The sequence below is a fragment of the Heptranchias perlo genome, chromosome 17 (genome assembly GCF_035084215.1).
Source record: "Heptranchias perlo isolate sHepPer1 chromosome 17, sHepPer1.hap1, whole genome shotgun sequence".
Classification (NCBI taxonomy): domain Eukaryota; kingdom Metazoa; phylum Chordata; class Chondrichthyes; order Hexanchiformes; family Hexanchidae; genus Heptranchias; species Heptranchias perlo.
The window spans coordinates 49495444-49519985 of NC_090341.1; the positions used below are offsets into that span (position 1 = coordinate 49495444).

Here is a 24542-nt window from a genome sequence, read left to right on the forward strand (position 1 = left end):
TCATGGCCTTCAAAAGGGAACTGGATAAGTACTTGAAATGAAAAAAATGTGCAGGGCTACGGGGATAGGGCGGAGCAGTGGGACTAGCTGGATTGCTCGCGCTTAGAGCCGTCGCGGACTCAATGGGCCGAATGGCCTCCTTCCATGCTGTAACCTTTCTATGATTCTATGGGAGGCGGAGCGGTTTAGGGAGGAAATTGCAGAGCTTAGGTCCTGGGCAGCTGAAGGCATGGCCGCCAATGATGGAGCGATGAAAATCGGGGATTCGCAAGAGGCAAGAATTGGAGGAACGCAGAATTCCTGGAGGGTAGTACATCTTCATTCGGTGGGAGAGAAGAGCTGTCTATATTTTGTTCCAACAAGCCCATGTGCGAGTGATTAAATGATGTGTTTCGATGGGATTTGCATCATGTCCTCTGTTTGTACTCAAATGGAAGAAAGGTTTGGCATGTACAGCTCCCCCGGGTCAGTGAATTTGAGGTGGGGGGGGGGGGGGGATAGAACTGGCCAGGCCTCCCCCTCCTGATGGCTAACCAGTGCCCACTGCTGAAAGTGCATGTTGGATGATGGCTGGAGCAGGGTCAGCTGTAATGCTCAGACCTCCTCCCTCCTTCATGGTCGAATAGCCTGCTGACTTTTTAAAAAATTCGTTCATGGGATGTGGGCGTCGCTGGCGAGGCCGGCATTTATTGCCCATCCCTAATTGCCCTTGAGAAGGTGGTGGTGAGCCGTCTTCTTGAACCGCTGCAGTCCGTGTGGTGAAGGTTCTCCCACAGTGCTGTTAGGAAGGGAGTTCCAGGATTTTGACCCAGCGACAATGAAGGAACAGCGATATATTTCCAAGTCGGGATGGTGTGTGACTTGGAGGGGAACGTGCAGGTGGTTTTGTTCCCATGTACCTGCTGCCCTTGTCCTTCTAGGTGGTAGAGGTCGCGGGTTTGAGTGGTGCTGTCGAAGAAGCCTTGGCGAGTTGCTGCAGTGCATCCTGTGGATGGTACACACTGCAGCCACAGTGCGCCGGTGTTGAAGGGAGTGAATGTTTAGGGTGGTGGATGGGGTGCCAATCAAGCTCACTGTCAAGGCTCAGATGCGAATAATGGCATTGGTCACCAGCACCAATGGAACTGCACCCAGCAAGGAATCGATGCTTTCAGAAGAGGGGGGAAGGAAATCAAATGAACTTCTGACTCAGAGGCAAGAGTGTGACTAACCTAGCCGTCTCTTAAAGTTCAGAAATATTCCAGTAACACTTCTGAGTTAAGGGGAAGTTGTACCCTACAAGGGGAGTGCCCTAATGCGCTTCACCAGCACTGTTAGCCACACGTTCTTCCGTTCACTAAACGTTTTAAGAGGGTGGTGGGGTTGGGTGGGGGTTGCAGGGCGGGGCAGAATTTGGTTACAGATAACCTGTTTAAAAGTAAACATTACCTCCGTCCTATTGAAACAGAAGTGGGAATGACAGCGATGTAGAAGGAGCTGAAGCAAAGTAGACTTATAGATTCGTCTTATTAAGTTGTCCGAGTCCCTTTCAGTAAAGCTAACGACTTGTCAGAAATTTGTGCTTGCATTGTGTATGCAAATGAAGGGGCGATTTTATAAATCTACTCTGACCTTTGGCACCTATATATTGGCGAACTCGAAGCCTGCTGCTAAACCCCAGGGCCTGGACTCTAAACGACCTCAAAGGTTGTGTCCAATTGACAGGTTTTGTGTGAGAGGATATTTCTATGTCCTCGTGTCCCTGCTTTTGGGGTGTTAACTTCTTTTTCCGTGTTATGAGTGTTATTTGTTTAATAAAGGAAGAGGAATTACTAACGAGTGGCGGGAGTTCTTTTGGTCGTGGAGTTAGGAAGCAGAGTGTTCCTAGAAGCAAACGGTCAGATCAGCAGGTGAAATCTGCTGGGATTCCCAGGACATCGGTGATTTAAACCAAGCCTCCAAATGAGAACAAAGATCCAAGAGGAACTGGCAAAGTAGAGACCATCAGCAGATGTGGACGGTCAGTTCACATGCCCGGTGCAGCCAGCTGTTCAGCTGATGTGTAGTGTGGCTTGGCCTAGTGAGGAAACACGTCCCATCAAAATCTCCTGCATTAAGCAGCTCGCCAGGAATACTTATCCATGAAGACTGTGCCCTTTAAAGTCAATGGATATGGAAGTGAAGGGACAATTCCGCAATCTCACTCTCCCCGAGGAGCCTTGCTCGTGGGACTGTGGGTCAGAGCTAGGGATACCACATCATAGCCCCGATTTTCTGCCTGGTAAGAACGGCTCTCTGCTGTAGTGTGGGATCGCTCCTCTGTTTCTCGTTCTACACAGGGCACCAAGAGGATGTGCTGATTGCTCATCACCAGCCACCAGGAGGCAGGCAGGGCTTAACTTGCCACTTGATTATATTTTTCCTCCCGCTCTCCCTAATGGGAGCTCGAGGGCTCTGATGGGTTTTTCTTATTCATTCTTGGCAAGATCACCATTTATTGTCCATCCCTAGTTGCCCTGTTGGATACAATGGAGTGGCTTGTTAGGTCACTCAGAGGGCAGTTAAGAGTCAACCACTTTGGTGTTGGACTGGAGTCATGTATAGCCCAGTCTGGATAAGGACGGCAGGTTTCCTTCCCTAAAGGACATGAGTGCACCAGTTGGGTTTTTACAACAATCCAACAGCATCATGGTCACTTCTATTGATTCCAGCCTATTTTATTTCTAGATTATTTTTTTAACTGAATTATAATTCTCAAACTGCCATAGTGGGATTTGAACTTGCCTTCTCTGGATGATTAGTCCAGGCCTCTAGATTACTAGTCCACTGTGGCTTGGGTCAGAACTTTACCAGAAGGCCAATCATGTTCACAAGCCTACGCCCTGCCACTTCAGTATGCATCGTTCTAAGACTCCAGTACACTGCGGGAACTGTGTCACCGTAAACATTTTTTTAAAAATTATTCAATCCCCATTAGGTCATCCAATGCTAGGTACTATAGAGGGTCAGCAGCCTAAGTTCTCCGATGGAGGGTAGTGTATCTGTGCTGTTTGGTAGCCTAGATGAGGATACAATGACACAAAGTCCCAGGGTCAAACGGATGCACTTCAAAGCAATACCAGGCCTTTGCCAAGTGCAGAGAAAGTTTTGCAGAAAGCCTCATGTCTGGTTTCAAGCTGCTTATAGGCACAGCACCGGTGTTGCAAGATCTGTTCAGAGGTCCACAACTGGGTGACTCATTCACAAGAGTCGAGTGGTTTTGTGAGTCACTGCAGGGGGCCAGCTGTAGAAGACTGCTGGGCAGGGTTCAGACTTCACTAGTCCAGAGTTACAGGAAACTCTGTTGCAGAACTAAGAGGGTACAACTACCCAGAAAGGCTGAACAGCCTGGGGCTCTCTTCACTAGAAAAGAGAAGACTGAGGAGTGACCTGATAGACGTCTTTCAAAATTATGAAGGGGTTCGATAGGATAGACATAGAGAAGATGTTTTCACTTGTGGGGGAATCCAAAACTATGGTCGATAAATATAAGGTAGTCACTAATAAATCCAATAAGGAATTCAGGAGAAACTTCTTCACTCACAGAGTGGTGAGAATGTGGAACTCGCTACCACATAGAACATAGGAACAAAACATATGTACATACGAACATACAAACATACGAATTAAGAGCAGGAGTAGGCCATTTGGCTCCTCGAACCTGCTCTGCCATTTGATAAGATCATGGCTGATCTGATTGTGACCTCAACCCTACTTTCCCATCTACCGACTATAATCTTTGACTCCCTTGTTAATCAGGAATCTATCTAACTCAGCCTTAAAAAAAGGGCGTTGGGGAGAGTTATCGAACAAAGAGATCTAGGAGTACAGATTCATAGCTCCTTGAAAGTGGAGTCACAGGTGGATAGGGTGGTGAAGAAGGCATTCAGCATGCTTGGTTTCATTGGTCAGAACATTGAATGCAGGAGTTGGGATGTCTTGTTGAAGTTGTACAGGGCATTGGTGAGGCCACACTTGGAGTACTGTGTACAGTTCTGGTCACCCTATTATAGAAAGGATATTATTAAACTAGAAAGAGTGCAGAAAAGATTTACTAGGATGCTACCGGGACTTGATGGTTTGACTTACAGGGAGAGGTTAGACAGACTGGGACTTTATTCCCTGGAGAGTAGGAGGTTAAGGGGTGATCTTATAGAAGTCTATAAAATAATGAGGGGCATAGATAAGGTCGATAGTCAAAATCTTTTCCCAAAGGTAGGGGAGTCTATAACGAGGGGGCACAGATTTAAGGTGAGAGGGGAGAGATACAAAAGGATCCAGAGGGGCAATTTTTTCACTCAAAGGGTGGTGAGTGTCTGGAACGAGCTGCCAGAGGCAGTAGTAGAGGCGGGTACAATTTTGTCTTTTAAAAAGCATTTGGACAGTTACATGGGGAAGATGGGTATCGAGGGATATGGGCCAAGTGCAGGCAATTGGGACTAGCTTAGTGGTATAAACTGGGCGACATGGACATGTTGGGCCGAAGGGCCTGTTTCCATGTTGTAACTTCTATGATTCTATGATTCTATGATTCAATGACCCTGCCTCCACCGCTCTCTGGGGAGTTCCAGAGACTCACGACCCTCTGAGAGAAAGAAATTCTCATCTCTGTCTTAAATGGGAGACCCCTTATTTTTAAACTGTAGCCCCTAGTTCTAGTCTCTCCCACAAGGGGAAACATCCTCTCAGCATCTATCCCTTCAAATCCCCTCAGGATCTTATATGTTTCAATAAGATCACCTCTCATTCTTCTAAACTCCAAAGTATACAGGCCCAACTTGTCCAACCTTTCCTCATAAGATAACCCCCTCATCCCAGGAATCAGTCGAGTGAATCTTCTCTGAACCGCCTGTAAAGCAATTATGTCCTTTCTTAAATAAGGAGACCAAAATTGCACACAGTATTCTAGATGTGTTCTCACCAATGCCCTGTACAACTGTAGCAAAACATCTCTACTTTTATATTCCATTCCCCTTGCAATAAATGACAACATTCCATTTGCCTTCCTAATCACTTGCTCTACCTGCATATTAACTTTTTGTGATTCATGTACTAGGACACCCAGATCTTTCTGTACCTCAGAGTTCTGCAATCTCTCTCCATTTAAATAATATACTGCTTTTCTATTCCTCCTGCCCAAGTGGACAAGTTCACATTTTCCCACATTATACTCCATCTGCCAAATTTTTGCCCACTCACTTAACCTATCTATATCCCTTTGCAGACTCCTTATGTCCTCTTCACAACTTACTTTCCTACCTACCTTTGTGTCATCAGCAAATTTAGCAATCATACATTCGGTCCCTTCATCCAAGTCATTGATATAGATTGTAAATAGTTGAGGCCCCAGCACTGATCCATGTGGCACTCCACTCGTTACATCTTGCCAAACTGAAAATGACCCATTTATGCCTACTCTCTGTTTCCTGTTAGCTAACCAATCCTTTATCCATGCTAATATGTTACCCCTTATACCATGAACTCTTATTTTGTGTAGTCGCCTTTGATGTGGCACCTTGTCAAAAGCCTTCTGGAAATCCAAGTACACCACATCCACAGGATCCCCTTTATCCACGTTGCTTGTTACTTCCTCAAAGCACTCATAAATTAGTCAAACACGATTTCCATTTCACAAAGCCATGTTGACTCTGCCTGATTGCATTGAGATTTTCTAAGTGCCCTGCTATAACCTCCTTAATAATAGACTCTAGCATTTTCCCTATGACCGTTGTTGAGCTAACTGGCCTGTAGTTTCCTGCTATCTGTCTCCCTCCTTTCTTGAACAGAGGAGTTACATTCGCTATTTTCCAATCTGATGGGACCCTTCCACAATCTAGGGAATTTTGGAAAATTAATACCAATACATCTACTATCTCTGCAGCCACTTCTTTTAAGACCCTAGGATGAAGTCTGTCAGGACCTGGGGACTTGGCAGCTTTTGGATCTAATAATTTTTTCAAAACCCTTTCCCTGGTGATTGTAAATGTTTTAAGTTCCTCCCTCCCTTTCACCTCTTGATTCACAATTATTTCTGGCATGTTATTTGTATCCTCTACAGTGAAGACGGACGCAAAATATCTGTTCAGTTCATCCGCCATTTCCTTATTCTCCATTATTAATTCCCCAGACTCTCTCTAGAGGACCAACACTCACTTTACTTACTCTTTTCCTTTTTAAATACCTGTAGAAACTCTTACTATTTGTTTTTATATTTCTAGCTAGCTTTCTCTTGTACTCTAATTTCTCCCCCCTTATTATTCTTTTAATCATTCTTTGCTGTATTATATATTCTGTCCAATCTTCTGACCTGCCACTAATCTTCGCGGAATTGTATGCTTTTTCTTTCAATTTGATACTATCTTTAACTTCCTTAGTTAGCCACGGATGGTACATCCTTCCCCTAGAGTCTTTATTTCTCACTGGAATGTATCTTTGTTGAGTGTTATGAAATATCTCATTAAATGTCTGCCACTGAATCTCTACTGACCTATCACTCAACCTAATTTCCCAGTTCACTTTAGCCAGCTCTGCCTTCATGCCCTCATAATTGCCCTTATTTAAGTTTGAGACATTAGTCTTAGACTTACTCTTCTCTCCATCAAACTGAATGCGAAATTCAATCATATTGTGATCACTGCTACCTTGAGGTTCCTTTACAATGAGGTCATTAATTAATCCTGTCTCATTACACATTACCAGATCTAGAATAGCCTGTTCTCTGGTTGGCTCTAGAACTTGCTGCTCTAAGAAACTGTCCTGAAAGCACTCCATGAACTCATCTTCCAGGCTACCTTTGCCAATCAGATTCTTCCAATCTATATGTAGATTAAAATCACCCATGATTATCGCTGTTCCTTTCTCACAAGCCCCCATTATTTCTTCCTGTATACCCTGTCCTACAGTGTGGTTACTGTTAGGGGGCCTATAAACTACTCCCACAAGTGACTTCTTCCCTTTACTATTTCTTATCTCAACCCAAACTGATTCTACATCTTGGTCTTTAGAACTAAGGTCATTTCTCTATTATACTCATGTCATCTTTAATTAACAGAGCTACCCCTCCACTTTTTCCCAGCTTCCTGTCCCTCCGAAATGTAAAGTACCCTTGAATATTCAGGTTCCAGCTTTTGTCATCTTGCAGCCATGTCTCTGTAATGGCTATCAGAACGTACGGCAGAGCAGTAGGCCGTTCAGCCCCTCGACCCTGTTCTGCCATTCAATTAGATCATGGCTGAGCTGAATCTTAACTCCATCTACCTGCCTTGGTTCCGTAACCCTTAATGCCTTTGTCTAACAAAAACTGGAGCGATTGAGGCGAATAGCATAGATGCATTTAAGTGGAAGCTAGATAAGTACATGAGGAAGAAAGGAATAGAAGGATGTGTTGATAGGGTGAGATGAAGTAAATAGAGTTGGAGGAGGCTCGTGTGGAGCATAATACCTGTTGGGCCGAATGGCCTGTTTCTGTGCTGTAAATTCTATCTAATTCTATGAAATGTACGATGATGGTGAAAGACAGTGGTGAAATTTGCCTGCGGCTGAATTTTAAAGAGCTAGTGCAGCTCTTTAAATGACTGTTCAAGATTGTTTCATGAACGAGGCTGCTACAGTACGAACTGTTCAATCAACCGATTAATAAAAGCAAATGCCGTATTCTTTTCAGCTTCCTCTGAAGACCCGCAGGATGAGGAGTTCCCATCAGCACCACCGGCTGATATGCTGGATGACGTGGTTGGGTATGAAGGGACTATAGCAGGTGGTGGCGGTGAGTAAGAGGCATCAGTTCAGAGGTTTTGTTGGTTAAATCAGAATGTAACAGCACACGCACCACTGCAAATATGGATCTTTCGTGCCGGTGCCATGTGGAAACTACCTTGCACTGACGCTGAGGTTGTGGGGTAAATGGGTCCAGAAACTGCACTGAAACAGACGACAGGAGCTGACTCAGCAGTCAGCTGAGAGATTGACTGTAATACCGCCCATTCACATTGAGCAGGGGAATAAAGAAATTGCATTTCTATAGCTCCTTTCACGACCGCAGGACGTCCCAAAGCGCTTTACAGCCAATGAAGTACTTTTTGAAGTGTCGTCCCTGTTGTAATGTAGGAAACGCGGCAGCCAATTTGTGCACAGCAAGATCCCACAAACAGCAATGTTTTAATGACCAGATAATCTGTTTTAGTGATGTTAGTTGAGGAATAAATATTGGCCAGGACACCAGGAAGAACTCCCTTGCTCTTCTTCGCCACAGGATCTTTACATACATCTGAGAGGGTGTTGGTTTAACGTCTCATCTGAAAGATGGCGCCTCCGACAGAGCAGCGCTCCCTCAATACAGGCAGTGAAGTGTCAGCTTAGATTTTGTGTTCAAGCCTCTGGAGTGGGGCTTGAACCCACAACCTTCTGATTCAGAGGTGAGAGTGCTACTAACTGAGCCATGGCTGAGACCTAAGGGAAGACAGACCATTGTGCATGTGTAATGGAACAAGAACCACAGCTCTGATTTTTGCAGATTTTAATTTGGGGGTGGGGGACAGTAGCGGTGGACAGTGATCAGTAGCTGAAATCTTCACTCACCCAGCTCCCATCCCTCACTCCTCTCTAACCTGGGAAAACTGAGGCCACAAGTAAGGTTAGCCAACTCAGCACAGACCAGTGATTGAACCTGGGACCTTTATGGTCCAGCATGGCTCGGCATCATGTTGGAGAAATTTCTAATGATTTAGAACAGCTGCCGGGATACTCGGGATTACTAACTGGACGGCGTTGCAGCAGGCTGCATTGATTCCTTTTTAAAAGTCTTCTACGAGCCGTATTGCGCATTGGCAGGAGCTACAGCTTCCGCTGATCCACCTCACTGGCAGGGTAAGTCCACCTCTCCCAGGTGCTCCCACTACCAGTGCCAAACTTTACATTTCTGCCAAATTAACGATGTTGTGCTTTCCATCTAGTGCAGTTGCAGTGCAAAACATCAGGCCGCACTTGGGGGAAGAAAGAAAGACTTGCATTTATATGACCCGTCACCATGGGGTAAATATTAACCCCGAAGAATGAGTGGGTTGGGGGCAAAAGGGCAGTAAAAATGTTTAAAGTTTGGAGCGGGAACGAATCCTGGCTCCAATCTGCCGAGTTCCACGTTTCACCCAAACGCATCTATCAGAGGGGCCGAGGTCGCAGGAGGCACTACCCTCGTGAGAGGGTCTACAGGCAGAGCCTGAGCTTCCTGGACCTCCCTGAGGAGCAGTGCCGACGAAGGCTCAGATTGAGTCACCAGATAGTCGCAGACATCTGCGTGCTCCTTCATGCACAGCTGCTCCCAGATGGGCCTGGTGGGCACGCATTGCCCGTTGCAGTTAAAGTCACACTGCCCTCAATTTCATCATCTTTGGATCCTTCCAGGATGCCACGGGTGACATCACCAGGATCGCTCAGTCATATAAGTTTATATGACAGGTCACGGATGGCTTGTTTGCCAGGGCATCCGACTACATTAACGTCCCCATCAGCAACATTAGCCAGATTGAGAGGGCAGTGGGTTTCCACTCTCTGGCTGGCCTCCCACGGATACAGGGCGCAATTGATTGTATACGTGTAGCAATCCGAGGACCTGCACATGAGCCAGGACCATTCATTAACTGAAAGGGATATCACTCCATCAATGCGCAGCTGGTTTGTGACCACCGGAGGAGGTTTCTGCAGCGTTTGCCAAATTCCCTGGCAGCTGCCATGATTCCTTCATTTTGCTCGAGTCCAACATCCCGGCACGCACAAGACAGGCTTAAGGGCTGGCTCCTGGGAGACAAGGGATACCCCCTGCAGACGTGGCTCATGACACCTCTGAGAAACCCCACCAGCCAGGCACAGCAGCGGTACAACGACAGTCACATCACCACCAGGTCTGTCACTGAACAAGCCATTGGAATACTGAAGATATACTTCAGGTGCCTGGATCGATCTGGGGGAGCCCTTCAGTACTCACTGGCGAGGGTGTATAGAATAATAGTCGTGTGTTGCATCCTGCACAACATCGCTCAATAGAGAGGGTTACCGGTGGATGAGGTCCCATGCGCTCATGAAGCAGCTGTACCTGCCATCAATGTTGAAGAAGAGGAGGAGGGGGGGATGATGGACGAACCATTGGCAGAGCAGCAGCACACGTGGCTGCTCGTGATACCAGGGAGTCAATCATATTTGATTGATTCTCATGGGAGATCTGCAAAGTGATGATAGTCAAGTGCTCAGACTACCTGGAACAACCACCACCAACACCAGTCCCCCCTCCCACCCCCGCTTGCACAAAACAATCCTACAACCACACACACACCCACCGTAAACGGGCCCAAAGGGTGGCATCACGTCTCGACGTTCATGATGAAGCACATGAAAAGGTGCTTTCACAAAAGGGACTAAAGAATGGACAAGACGTGGCAGTGATGGTGAGACTCATAACATTTAATGTGCATTTAACAAAAACCAAATATAAATAAAAAACCTGAGACTTCCTCATCCTGGAGCTTCTGTGTGTTGCCTCCCCAGTGGCTGCGGCAGATGTAGTGGTAAGTTGCTCAAATTCATGCCCGGACTGCTTTGATGCTTTCGGCCTACGACCTCTGGGTTATGGAGTCCATGAGAACCCTGCCAAAGATTGCTCCACCTTCACCTGTGCAGGGGCAGACTCGGCCATCTGGAGAGGAGGCAGCATGTCGGGTACCAGTTAGGGGGGGCAACGGGTGAGATGTGGGAGCACTTTGAGTCGGGTCCCCACTTCCATGTCCCCTTTCGCCATCATCCCTCCCCTGGGCCACAGCCACATCACTCCTACAACTCTGCCGGATCACACCATGTGTGATGCCTTGTATCTGTGCTAGTGTATCTGTCTGCTTGTTCAAGGCGGCAGAATGTTGTTCACCCTGAGTCCGCACAGCCGTTGTCGGGGCCTGAATGGACTTGTTTGAGAGCCGTGCTTGAAACTCAATAGAGGCTGCCATTCCCTCCATTGCAGACATTCCCGCACTTACCTGCACCACCAGTCCACTAATGCCGTAGGTGGACTCCTCCATCCTCTCTGGTATTGTGAAGAGTGAGTGTGGCACATCTTCCAGTACCTCGCAAAGGTGCGTCTGTACCTCTATCGCCCTCCTTTTCAAGGATGGCCCCTGAGGTTCAGCATCAGTGCGAAGCTGAGCAGAGCCTGGAGAGGAGTGCGCCCACTGACGCAGACTCTCCACAGCTGCCCCTGCCACCAGTGTCTGCTCGTGCTCACTTGTGTGTGGTGAATCACCAGGTGACAACCCAACTAACTCTCTAATAGGACCCACCGAGGTGTGAGTATCTGCGCTGGTACACGGCTCACTAAGATGTGGCGGTGCGCCCTCAGAGGCCAGCGTCTCTCAAATGTCTCAATGTGCATCACACACTGTGAATTATTTTAGAATAATGTAGTCCCTGTGATGTAGGTGAATGCGGTGGCCATTTTGCACACACACTGCGATGGGAGGAATGAACAAAATGTCTGTGGTGATGTTGGATAAGGGGGTGTTTTTGGCCAGGACACCAGGAGAACTCGCTGCTCCTCTTTGATTAGTGTCATGGGATTTTTTTATCTCCACCTGAAGCAATGAAATAGGGCAGGCGGGATCTCTCCTTAGCGTCTCATCTGACCGACCACATCTCTGACAATGCAGCACTCCCATAGTACTGCACGGAGTGTCTGCCTAGATTGTGTGGTCACTCTTAGAGTGGGGCTTCTGACAGAGGCTACAGACTATCAACTGAGCCAAGCTGATACTCTATGGCCAAATATACAGTGTAATTCGGGCATCAGTGTGCCTTTCCTTTTAACATACAGTAAAATGATGTAATTCTCCTGTCAGTTTTTAATCATTTTTCCCCATCCACCTCCTGACCTGAAGCCAGTGACTCCTTGCTGCAGTATTGCTGATCCTTCACTATCTTGCCCGAGCGGCTATTCTTCAGATGTGAGCCTGGACTTTCAATGTCGCCAGGCTATTTGACTGTGGGGGGCATCACAGTTCAACCCAATCATTTTCACACCCAAGATCCACACATGCACACTTCCCAGCAGAAGTAGCTGGATATCTAACAGGAGTGGGAACCCTGTCGCCTCCTTTAATCCCCCCCACTCCCCCCATTTAACCCAGGGGCCCTGAATCCATGTGTAGTGGCCCAACTGAGATCTGCACAGACTAGTATCAAACATGGGCTGTGTGGCTCAGCCGCTCGCTGCCTCCACCGGCTGAGCTATCATACGAACATAAGGTCAATAATGGGCACGAAAGACCCTCTGGTCCATCCAGCCTGCCCCACACAATTGTGATACCTTGTCCATCACAATATATCCACTCCCCACCCCACCTAATACCACGTGATCTCCTGGAGGGGGTGGCAGGGGGGGGGAAGCTTCAAGATGAAAGCCTGAATTCTACAACTGAGAAGCTAATGGCCTGCTTATTATTCACAGAGGGAAGATTTGTTCCTCCGCCAGCTTCTATAGCAGAAGAAGCACGGAATGATGTGCCTCATCCGCAGAGAGCGTGGAGGTGAGATCCTAAATCTGGAAAGTTACAGTCGATCCTGCAGCATTTGTGTCTCATTTCTGACCGTGCACCCTGCGGCCCGCTGGGGAAACATGGCCTTTCTCGCCACTTTACCTGGCTGCCGACTGTGGTCTTGCTGGGTCCTGAAGCCTGAAGGGCAGCTCCTGGAAAAACTGATTGAAAGAAAAAAGAACAGCGAAGTGCAGTGGACAACCTGAGACCTGTTGGTCAAAAGCTGTCTGATTTCACCTAGTGGGTGAGCCAACAAATGAGAGCGCAGGGGAAACGCTCCTGGTTCTGATTTGCTCCATCCCGAGCTTTCATTGATGGGCTCGTGGGCCACCTGATAAGCGTCAGAGTGAATTGGTTTAGTTTGTCTGCTGATGTCTGGAGCAGGGCTGGAACGGTGCACTGCATCTCTCTGCTTTGATAAGTATCATCACCAGCAGCAGGTTGGAGAGGAATAAGAAAGAATTTGCATTTATATAGCATCTTTTACATTCTCGGAATGTCCCAAAGCACTTTACAGCTATAGAACCATAGAAAAGATACAGCACAGATGGGGGCCATTCGGCCCATTGTGTCCGTGCCGGCTCGAAGAACAACCAGGTGCCCATTCTAATCCCACCTTCCACCACCCAGTCTGTAGCCCTGCAGCTTACAGCACTTTTAAGTGCAGGTCCAGGTACTTTTTAAAAGAGTTGAGGGTCCCTGCCTCTACCACCAATTTGGGCAGCGAATTCCATACACCCACCACCCTCTGGGTAAAAATGTTTTCCCTCATGTCCCCTCTAATCCTTCCGCCAATCAGCTTAAATCTCTGTCCTCTAGTTCTTGAATTCTCCGCTAGGGGAAACAGGTACTTCCTGTCTACTCTATCTGGGCCCCTCATAATTTTGTACACCTCAATCAAGTCACCCCTCAGCCTCCTCTGCTCCAAGGAAAACAACCCCAGCCTATCCAATCTCTCCTCGTAGCTGCAATTTTCAAGCCCTGGCAACATTCTCGTAAATCTTCTCTGCACTCTCTCCAGAGCAATTACGTCCTTCCTGTAATGTGGTGACCAGAACTGCGCACAATACTCCAGCTGTGGCCTTACCAGCGTTTTATACAGTTCCATCATTACATGCCTGACGAAGGAGAAAGCCTCCGAAAGCTTGTGATTTTCAAATAAAACAGTTGGACTATAACCTGGTGTTGTAAGATTCCTTACATGTATCCACCCCAGTCCATCACCGGCATCTCCACATCATGACTGACACAAGCTAACATTTGTAAACAATTTTACAACACCAAGTTATAGTCCAGCAATTTTATTTTAAATTCACAAGCTTTCGGAGACTTTATTTTATTTTATTTTAAAATAAAATTGATTTTATTTTAAAATAATTTTATTTTAAAATAAAATTGCTGGACTATAACTTGGTGTTGTAAAATTGTTTACAATTGTCAACCCCAGTCCATCACCGGCATCTCCACATCACAAGCTAACATGATGAAGAAATGTAATGAAGAAAAGTTGGGAATGTATTTTATAAAATCTGTGGAACAATCATAACATCTTTGTGCTTTCCCCCCCCTCTCTTTTCGTTCCTTGGTGCCCCAGTATTCCATCCATCACTGAAGAAACAGCAAGAGAAGCATTCATTCAGTTTGCATCCAGCAAGTGTTGCTACAGCAGTAGCCCTGCCAAAGAGATGGACTTTCGAGATTTAAGACCGTATAACACTTATCGAGTAAGTGATGTCCTTTTTAAAGAAAGGAAAAGCTTGCATTAATATAGGGTCTTATCACAAATCAAGAAACATCTCAGTGCTTCAGATGAATTATTTTTGAAGTAACACATAGTTCCAATAGTTTTTCAATCCCGGTTCATTCCTCATGCTGATGAAATATAGTTTCCAATATATAATTGCTAATGATACGGCTTAGGTTTTCCAATTGTAATGGCAACGTCAGCTCATTTAAAATGAATAGATTCTCGTCTGCACCATGATTCGAAAGCCTAGGTCTTGATGTCTAGGATCTAGTTTCCCTTTTGTTGACCACTGATCAGTGTTTTTCATAATTGGTTACTGGATGGTTGGTACTTTGGTTTGCCCTTTATTTGGGATGGCTGGTATTTTGGATTGCCCCTTACCTGCTCTTGGCCCAGCATATTGATTCAGAGCATGTGCTAGCCCATTGTCTCTGAGTAAGTGTTAGATGTGAACCCTGTAAATCCTGTCTTAACCAAAGCAAAACGATGTGTTGTGGTGTGGAGTGTAAACCTAATTTCATGAGAACAGCTGCCTATTATTGTGTAACTGAATAGCCCCAGGAACATTCTTTCATCTGGAAGTTTACCAATTATTACACGAATCTCATTTAATCAGGACCATCTGCTTGTTATGCAAGGCAACACTCTGGTTTCTAATAGGTATGTTGTGTGCTCTGTAGTATAAATTAAACCGCAGTGTTTATCAGGCTCAATTCAAAGTCTGACCGCAAGTAGCAATTAGGGATTTTGTGTTTCCTTTAATTAAAATCCTTTTGTCTTGTTGCATCGATCTATGTTTCTGTAAATGCTGTATTAAATATATAACTATAACAACGTGTGAACCTGTGGCCAATTTTTGTAAAGACTAGTATCCTCAGTCAAGTGGAGCTGCTGTTCTATGATGAAATTGGGCTTTAACACTGAATTTATATTAACACTGCCACTTCCTGCAGCACAGGCAGGATAGACGAGCATCACTTGTCTTGGTTTCTGTAGCATTGCTACAGAAACCGACATCAAAGTATGGCTCCTAAGTCAAAGAAAACCACAACAGTCACTCTGTGTAAACTACAACTTCTAATGTTGTAGTACCCTCGCATGGGGGATCATCTCAAAGCACTTTACAGGTAGGGAGGGAGAGGGAGGGGGAGAAGAACTGAACATGCAGTTGTAAAGGCAGGTGTGTAGAGACCTTTTGAAGGAGGGGAGAGAGCAGAGCAGAGCACCTTAGTTACAAAGAGCAGGGGCATGGTAACAGAGATACAGCCTCCATGGGTGGAGTGCAGGGAGTGGAACGTGTGTCGTGAGTCAGCTTCAGAGGAGCAGAATGTACGGGGTGGGAAAGGTCACTCAGATAGAGTGGGGCGAGACCATGCAGGGATTTGAAAATCAGAACCTTAAAATGGATGAGCTGAGGGCCGGGGAAAGGGGGCAGGCAACCAGATCAGTGCCTCCAACGTGCCAATAACCCAATACTGATAAAATGAAACTGCACCCTATATTGCTGAGTCTTGCGTTAGAAATTTAACATTTAATAAAATACTGTGAACATAAAGCGTTTATAAGTCCTGAAGCATTGCTAAACAAGGTTCATTTTACTTCAGTATCGCCTAGAAAGCTTCACTGAATCCAGATCAACCGAGTGGACGACTGTACCTTATAAAGGTGAGCATGTAATGTATAGAGAAACTTGAATCCAAAATATGTAGGACCTTCACAGGGACCACCAGCACCAGGTAACTGATGCACACTGAAGGCACCATTGGATATGTTTTTACAGTGAAACCCTTGTACAGGCCTCACTTCCACAACAATCTCATCTCTGTTTGGGTCAGTCAGTACCTCACCTATATCAACAACTTTGAGTCTCGGATTGGCACAATTTTACATAGAATTACATTGGCTTGTTTCTGTGTTGTAAATTCATTCGGCCCAACAGGTCCATGCAGCTGTTTGTGCTCCACATGAGCCTCCTTTTTAATCCCTTCTATTTCCACATGCTCCTGGCCATTCCCTAGATCTTGTCATCAAATGTGGCCTCAAGACCCCATGATCTACTCAGACAAGGCTCCCCTGACATTTCTTGATCTCCATTCTCCTACACGTACCCCTGCCCGCTACTAGCCCCTCCACTGTCAATTTCTACACCTGGAAAGACTGCCACATCCTTGCTCTCCAGCACCATCTCTAACTCTGACTTCCCCTGCCTACGGCCTGCTTCCTGCAATGACACTGGTGCCTCCGTTAATCTTCTCCGTAACTGTCTCACCTCCACCTTTGACATGCTCATCCCCCTCAGACCCTGTATAGTCCCCCATCCCCGCCACTCCACTGGTATCACAACCACCTCCATAGCCTCAAATCAACATAAATTCAAATGGCAGCTCTGACTGGATCACCTCAAGTTGTACTTTTCCTCTCCCTGGCCAAAACTGCTTATTTCTCCCAAATCATCCTGGAGAGCAGAAACAACACCAGTTCACTTTTCTCCACGACAAACTGTGATCTCAGATCTTTGGTCCTCCCACATCAACCATTTCTGCTCCCTCCCCTCATCAGGGATACTGAATGCAGTGAATCATGGAATTATTTTGTGTCTAAAATGGAGGCATAGTATTTGTTTCTTCCTCTGATTGCCCTCTGTTGTTCCCCCCCCACCCTCTATCGAGCCTGGCTCACACCCTTCCAGTTCTTTGCCTCTAGACAGCTCCTTAGTCAGGCAAGTGAGACTGTCCCACCTCTTTGTATGCTGCCAAGGTCTCTACTGGGAATGAGCATTTGGAATTTGGGTGAAATCGAAGATGAACTCAAACAAGTGAATTTTTCGTGATTGATGCTCACTTTTGTTCTCTTTCCTGGCCATGTGCCTCGTGCAGCTGGCAGTCTGAATTTCTTGTGGGAGGGTTTGGATTTAGTCTAATGATGCACTTGTCAGAATTTAGGAACAAAATATCGCAGCATTCCTAATAACACTTAATGTGATATTGTTCCTAGAGCTCAGTCATATCAAATATTATTACTTTGATTGAGAGAGGTTTTGTTTTTCTCATTTTAGTACCTGCTGATGGTTTCTTAATGTTTTAGGTCAGTTTGTTGATGGCAGTGCCTACGGGGTTCCTCCCCTTCCCTGGAATATAATAGTGAAGATGCCTCCAGTGTTTCAGGACCATACCATGAATATCCCAGTGCCACACACTTCATCTATGAAGGTAAAAAGAAAAAAAGAAAGACTTTCATTTATATAGCGCCTTTCGCAACCTCAGGACATCCCAAAGCGCTTTACAGCCAATAAAAGTCTTCACGTGGAGCAAAGTTTCCGTTGTGCCAGCTGCAATGAAACCATAAACTCACTTTATAAAGAACACATTACCAATTTCTCTGTGCTCATGGTTCTCCGTACAGAATATTGTAATTGCCCAAAACACAAATCTCTAAGAAATCGGCCAAATTGGATTTGATCATCTTTGATGTGTTAGACCAGCATGGAGCTAATTTTGGAAATCGGTTCAAATATATAAATGGCAAAAAGCTAAGTTAGAAATGGGGTGGGGACAGTAAAATTGCTCACAGTGTATAGTACCCAGAAGGTCCAACCTTCAACATATCACAGTATTGATTGTTATTAAAGACCTGGTTGTCCATCATTCATACCAAGTGGAGATTCTCATAGTTAAATACGCCCCATGTTGTCGATGGCTTTAGTCATCAAGTCAGGGAAAGCAGAAAAATCAAGCAAGCTTGTTTCTGCTTGTGTCAAATGAGTTTCTAACTGTGCCTGAGGGTGAGTGTTTCCCAAAAGAAAGGGGAAAAGATGAACTCAGTGATAAGTGGAGCCATAATCCCACTTCTTAATGATTTTTTAAAAAACTTATGCCCTACATTAAACATATTAATCAAAATCATGATCACCTCCTGGCTTTGGAAGTCCATGTTCTTTGAACTGAACTACAGTAAGCAAGACTATATTTTTTGTAAATCTGACAAAGTCTGCTTAAAGTGCACTGCCCCATTAAAAGGCAGTTTTCCAATTGATTTTTAAAAAAACTGTTGTCCAAATTTTTTAAAAATACAACAAAATAAGTCATGATATGCTGCCAATCTCATATCCTCCTGTAACTCTAAAAGGTGCTGATTGCACAGCAGGGTGTTTTCTGAACCTTGTTTTCATTTAGAGAGGGTGACGTTTTAGTCACAATGATGCCATACACAATAACGCATTTCCCAGCAAAGCTTTCTTGAATTTGATTGACAAACATTACAACATGAAGTTGGCATCCTGTCCTGTGGCTATTTGGTGAAGGTACAGCTGTCTCCTTAAATAGACCAAGAATGGATTCGCTTTCAGTGGTTTGTCGAGTAGCTGAGGGACAGAACCAAAGTCACTCCCGTGTAATTGTGTTTCTCTCTCAGGGGTGCCACGCGTGCATGGCGATGGGTCGAAGAGCATGTACCAAATGCACTGCAACTGGAAAGGTGAGTAGTGAACTTGAACGCGTCTTATTTGGTTTTGCAGTAGTTTTGCCCGGAGGTTGCTTATGAAGACCAATGGGTAAATTCAACAAGGCTGCTCTCCCGTAGTGTGGAGCCTCACTCGATGGAAGTGCAGGTCGCAGAATCGACCCTAGGTGTTAAAAGCCTATCTGCGACCCACACTTCCATTGAGCGATGCTCTGTGCTGGGATCACAGCCTCGCTGAATTTGCCCTTGTGCATCTCCGTTCCATGAAGGGTCTTTCTACCCAATACTATCTGCACCAGGCCACCCGCATTCATTCTAAGGTTCTAGGATGAACCATCACCAAATTAAAGAGATGTGTTGATAAAACTAGAGGGCAGGAGTATATAAACATCAAGGCATGACTTTAGGTTAGAAGGATTATTTTTCCCTAGGGTTGAAGATATGTGGAATAGACTTCCAGATAAAATGGATTAATCCTTTGTTAATTACCATATCTTTAAAATGAATATCTGATTGGGAAGAGAATTGAAGATTAGAAGGAGAAATACAGATAGGAGATGCTCAAATGCTTTGTAGAACATGATGGTTCCTGAGCAGCTGAGACCTTCTCAGTGCCTTGCCAAGGAGGGCAACCAGTCAAGAACATATCGGCAGGATGTAAAAATGCAAGCTGGAACATTGACAACACACTGTTGCTGCATTAGATTTGGTCCATTTTTAACGAGTGCAGTCAAATGTTTGATTGACTGTCGAATGAGGCTCACTAAGTCAATGGTGTTCCCAATTCCTTGGACTTAAAATAAACCAAATCTTTTACACCAACAGCATAACACTTTATGTTGAGTTACTTAAATATGAATACAAGTTCCTTCATTCTTCCTTTACTTGTATAATTCACCATCTGAATCACTGGATACCCTGTGAGATCCTACATTGCTGTCAACACAACCTCAAAGCTATTGACGCAAAAACCCCAATGGCATATCATTAATTTCACTAATACCCATTTAACATTAATGTACCAGATGGCTGGCACTGAATTGCAGATAGTAATGTAGCCTCAGGGACTCAGCTGATGAAATTTGCTCTCACATTTTGTCATCTGAGCCTTGAGTTTAGAGAATTTACGCACTGCAGATTACGGAGCAGTACTGGAGTGAATTTTCCAGATGTGGGCACCACCTGATTGGCATCCTTTCTGCCCCTGGATTTGGGTTACCAACGGAGTCTCCAGGAATTGAAGATTAATCTCCAGGACACTGCTGCGAGCAAACCCCGAGAGAAAAATCATTGGGGCGTTAAAAAGAAATGTTTTTTTTCATTTTCTTTGAACATTTTGATTTATTAGTTGTAAAAATATTGGAGATGGGGAACAAGGGCTGTTATAATGACAGTCAAAATTAATCCAATTGGGTAACAAAGAGCCTGTTCACTTCCCAATTGCCATAGGAAGGCAGTGTGCCCAGAGGATGGGCCAATGGCGGGAGTGTGGGGGTGGGGTGGTTTGAGGCGGGAGGTCATGTGATGAAACCACTAGGAATACATCCAACCAGAGTTGGCAACTCTACCCTGGATGCCAGTCTGCCGTAGACTTTGGAGCACTGCCCCACGCGTGATATCACAGAAGTGAAAGTTCATAATGCTACATGAAGGGGGAGCTCTACACAAGATCACAGCACCCAGGCTCTATCCAATCAGCAGCCCTAAAGCATGAAGTAGGTTCAAAATGGATGACTAAGACGCATCAGAAAATGCACAGGATTTTATTGCACTTAAAAGGGTACAGGGCCAAGCAACAAGGGTGATGTTGATTGCCAGGAACGTGGGATAAGAAAGATGTCTTATTTCTTTGGAAATTAAGAAACTTATAGATGATCTAATCAAAATTTTCACTTACCTAACTTCTATTTCACAAACTAAAGTACGAGCCAGATTATAGCCTCCTGCTCTATCGGAGTTTTTCTTTCAATTCTAGAAACCACTTTAAAAAAAAATTCTGCCTTGTAGTTCCTTCTATGTTTTCTTCAATGTTATAAACAAAATTAAAACAACTTATAATACCTTTCAACGCTAAACAGGGAGAGATACTTAATACAGCAGGTTTACCGATACATGCTGAATAAAGAGGCTGTTCTATCAGCCTGGGGGTGGGGTTTTATAGTGAGCACCCAAAACCTAAATCGAGATTAAACAAACTTACATCTTTCCTTCTTCACCAAACATCTCTGCAACAGTACATAGTATTAATAAAGTTTTCCTGCTTGAATAACCTATCTAAATTCAGGACTTTTTATCCAGAACCTTTCTCATTTACTTAAAATACTGGCGCAGTACTTCAGGGATTTCACTCCTTTGTTAACACTTACTCTGCTGTTCTTGCTTTTGCGTTCTCTCTTTGATGCACGTGGATAAACGTAAGTAAGAGATTTAACAACTACATGCATTTATGTAGCACCTTTAACTTAGTAAAACATCCCAAGGCACTTTACAGGAGCATAAGCAGACAAAAATTGACACCAAGCAACAAAAGGAGATATTAGGACAGGTGACCAAAAGCTTGGTCAAAGAGGTAGGTTTTGAGGAGTGTCTTAAAGAAGGAGAGAGAGGTAGAGAGGTTTAAGAAGGGAATTCCAGAGCTTAGGGCCTAGCTGAAGGCATGGCCGCCAATGGTGGAGCATTGAAAATTGGAGATGCGCAAGAGGCAAGAATTGGAGGTGCGCAGAGATCTCGGAGGGTTGTAGGGCTGGAGGAGGTTACAGAGATAGGGAGGGATGAGGCCATGGAGGGATTTGAAAACAAGGTTGAGAATTTTAAAGTCGAGCTGTTACCGGACCGGGAGCCAATGCAGGTCAACCCAACCACTCCGAATACATTGTAAAATAAACAAGCAATAAAAAAAACCTAGCAACACCCATGAGAGGAATGGTCAGTCAATCTGTTTTTGGGTGGTGTTGGTTGAGGGAGGACTATCGGGCAGACACCTGGAGAACTCCTTGTGTTCTTCACATCCATCTGGACCAGTAAGACAGACTGATGACGTATCGGTTTATATTCCTCATCTGAAAGGCAGCCCACCCTCAGTACAGCAGTAAAGTGTCGGCTTATATTATGTGCTCAAGTTGTGGAGCAGGCCTTGAACCCACAACCTTCTGATCCAGAAGCAACACTGCTACCGACTGAGCCAAGTTTCACATACTGTGCAGTGTTATGCCAGTACAAATTTGATGAGAACAATAGCATGAGACCTATTAGTGCTGTATTTACACAGTCCACATTACTTTTATGGGGGATGGAGACAAGGTGAGGTGCCTAGCAGTACTATGTGTAATCCTTTTCCTAGTGGAATGAAACCAGTGAGGAGTCACTTCACAGTGATGGTTGAATTGCCCTATGAGCACATGGTAGCACCCTGGCAGCACATATCGATGGTCCATTTGACCTGTGAAACACAACTTAAAATGGCAACTTTTATATTCAGCTTTACGAATGCCCCAGTCAGAACTTGCAAAGTAGCTGCGAAGAGCATTGAAATCGGGTCACACTCTGGATTGGAATAGTAATCCAAATTCAAGGGCAGGGAAGGAAAGTGTGGCAGATAAGGGCTCAGAAATGGTAACACTCTTATTCCCCCACCTCCAGACCATCATGGAAGTAGCTACCTAGACCCAACTGACAGTCAAAGTAAGAACAAAACGAAAAATACAATCTTCAGCAGCCGTGATGGAATATGTTGCTTCTAAAATTCCATGGTCCCAAAGCAGAAGAGACTGCGGTGGATGTCAGTCCTGTTCTGTAAATGTATGGGTGTGCCCAAATCATCCAAGCTGGACCACCATTCTGATCCATGAACGTGATTTCTTGATAAAACTGATTATGGGGGAGGGGGGTGAATTTCTTTTGGGGCTTCTCCTACTCCATCTCTCTAACTTCGGTGGAAACCCCGCAAACGGGATTTCTGCCAAGGTTATGGCGGTGGACCAGGAGAAGCCCCAAAGAAATTCACCCCCCCTCCAATGCATTTATCTGGGTTTGACTGTAGCCCCAAAACACAACTCTTGAGAAAGAATAAGAAAAAATCCTGTAACAGGGAAGACGATCTGAAAATAAGAGAGATTTGGAATGCTGGTCTGGAAACCTGTAAGGAGTGATTTTCAGAAGTTTGGATCTCTTCACAAATCATCTGTACACTGCATATCAAGCGTTGGACAATCCTCCACCAGCCAATGGATTGTCACACATTACAGACTATTTCACTTATAGTTATAAAGCATTTTTTTTATGTGTATATATATAGTGTGTTAAAGTAGCACTACGCTGTTTTGTAAACACAGGTGAAGTGCTGGGTGTGCCATGGCCGAGGATTCAGGTTCACCGATGACAGATGCAACCACTGCAATGGCATTGGGCTTCAGTGGTAAGAAAGCAAGATCAAGATACTGTGTTGACCCAGTAAGATCCCAGACCCCAGTATGGGAAGAATGTCTGTTTGGATGTAGGATTTAATTGGATTTGGTGTGTGGGAAAAATAATCTGAGTGAACGTGTGTGTGTGTGTTTAGGAAACATTGGCCAGAGATTGAGACTAGGAAACTTGTCATTCCCCCCTCCCCATTATCTTGGGAATACTGAAAACAATTGTAGTACCCACCACTAGCACAAACACATTCATCTGAGACTAATTCAGCAGAGGATACTGATGGAAGCTAGGACCTCTTCAACTCAGTCGCACACCGATTCAGCCACAACTGGAGTATTGTGCCCAATTCTGGGCACCGCACTTTAAGAAGGATGTGAAGGCCTTAGCAAGGGTGCAGAAACGATTGACCAGAATGGTTTCAGGGATGAGGGACTTCAGTTACGTGGATAGACCAAAGAAACTGGGGTTGTTCTCCTTAGAGCAGAGAAGGTTAAGAGGAGATTTGATAGAAGAATTCAAAATCATGAAGGGTTTAGATAAAGTAAACAAAGAGAAACTGTTCCCATTGGCAGAAGGGTCAAGAACCAGAGGACATAGATTTAAGGTGATTGGCAAAAAAACCAAAGGCAACATGAGAACATTTTTTTTACGCAGCGAGTAGTTATGATCTGGAATGCGCTGCCTGAAAGGGTGGTGGAAGCAGATTCAATCTTTCAAAAAGGAATTGGATAAATACTTGAAGGGGAAAAATTTGCAGGGCTACGGGGAAACAGCGGGGGAATGGGACTAACTGGATTGCTCTTACAAAGAGCTGGCAAGGGCTCGATGGGCCGAATGGCCTCCTTCTGTGCTGTAACGATTCTGTGATTCTATAGCGCGCTCCCTATAATGGGAGCCTGGCTCTTTTTTTTAACTCAAAGAAGTATGAAAAACCTAGCAAGTACTGAAAGCTTTTAATAAAAGAGTGAAGGATATAATGGCTGTGAATGAATTTGAGAATTAGTCAAAGTCAGATTGGCTCCATTCACTTGGTTCTTATTATCTGAGCCTCATTGTGGAATCTTCAGCACGATTGGGGCTGATGTGCGGTATACTCACTGAGTTGTGTTCTCAGTGTATAAAGGGTATCACTGAAGATAGAATGTTCTTTCCTTTCTTGCTTTTGGGAGTTGGTTTTAGCTTCAGACCTGTTAAGTTGTGGGAGCTTGTGAAGCCTCCGTGAATCCCATTTTCTTTTAATCAAGAACATCATTCTTTTAATCATAGAATCATACAGCACAGAAGGAGGCCGTTCGGCCCATCATGCCTGGGCCAGCAATTTGAAAGAGCTATCC

The 24542-nt window shown here is 45.0% G+C and overlaps 1 protein-coding gene across 2 annotated transcripts in view; it reads left to right on the plus strand.

The window, feature by feature from the left end:
* The window catches only part of LOC137334292 (protein SSUH2 homolog), a 52047-nt gene that overhangs the window by 12302 nt on the left and 15203 nt on the right, over positions 1-24542 (plus strand). For both annotated transcript variants that reach the window (XM_067998966.1, XM_067998965.1), the window contains exons 3-9: positions 7682-7783; positions 12500-12578; positions 14182-14311; positions 15939-15999; positions 17419-17543; positions 18745-18807; positions 23124-23206. In XM_067998966.1, the coding sequence (XP_067855067.1) occupies positions 7682-7783; positions 12500-12578; positions 14182-14311; positions 15939-15999; positions 17419-17543; positions 18745-18807; positions 23124-23206 (643 nt within the window). The remainder of the gene's footprint in view (positions 1-7681; positions 7784-12499; positions 12579-14181; positions 14312-15938; positions 16000-17418; positions 17544-18744; positions 18808-23123; positions 23207-24542) is intronic.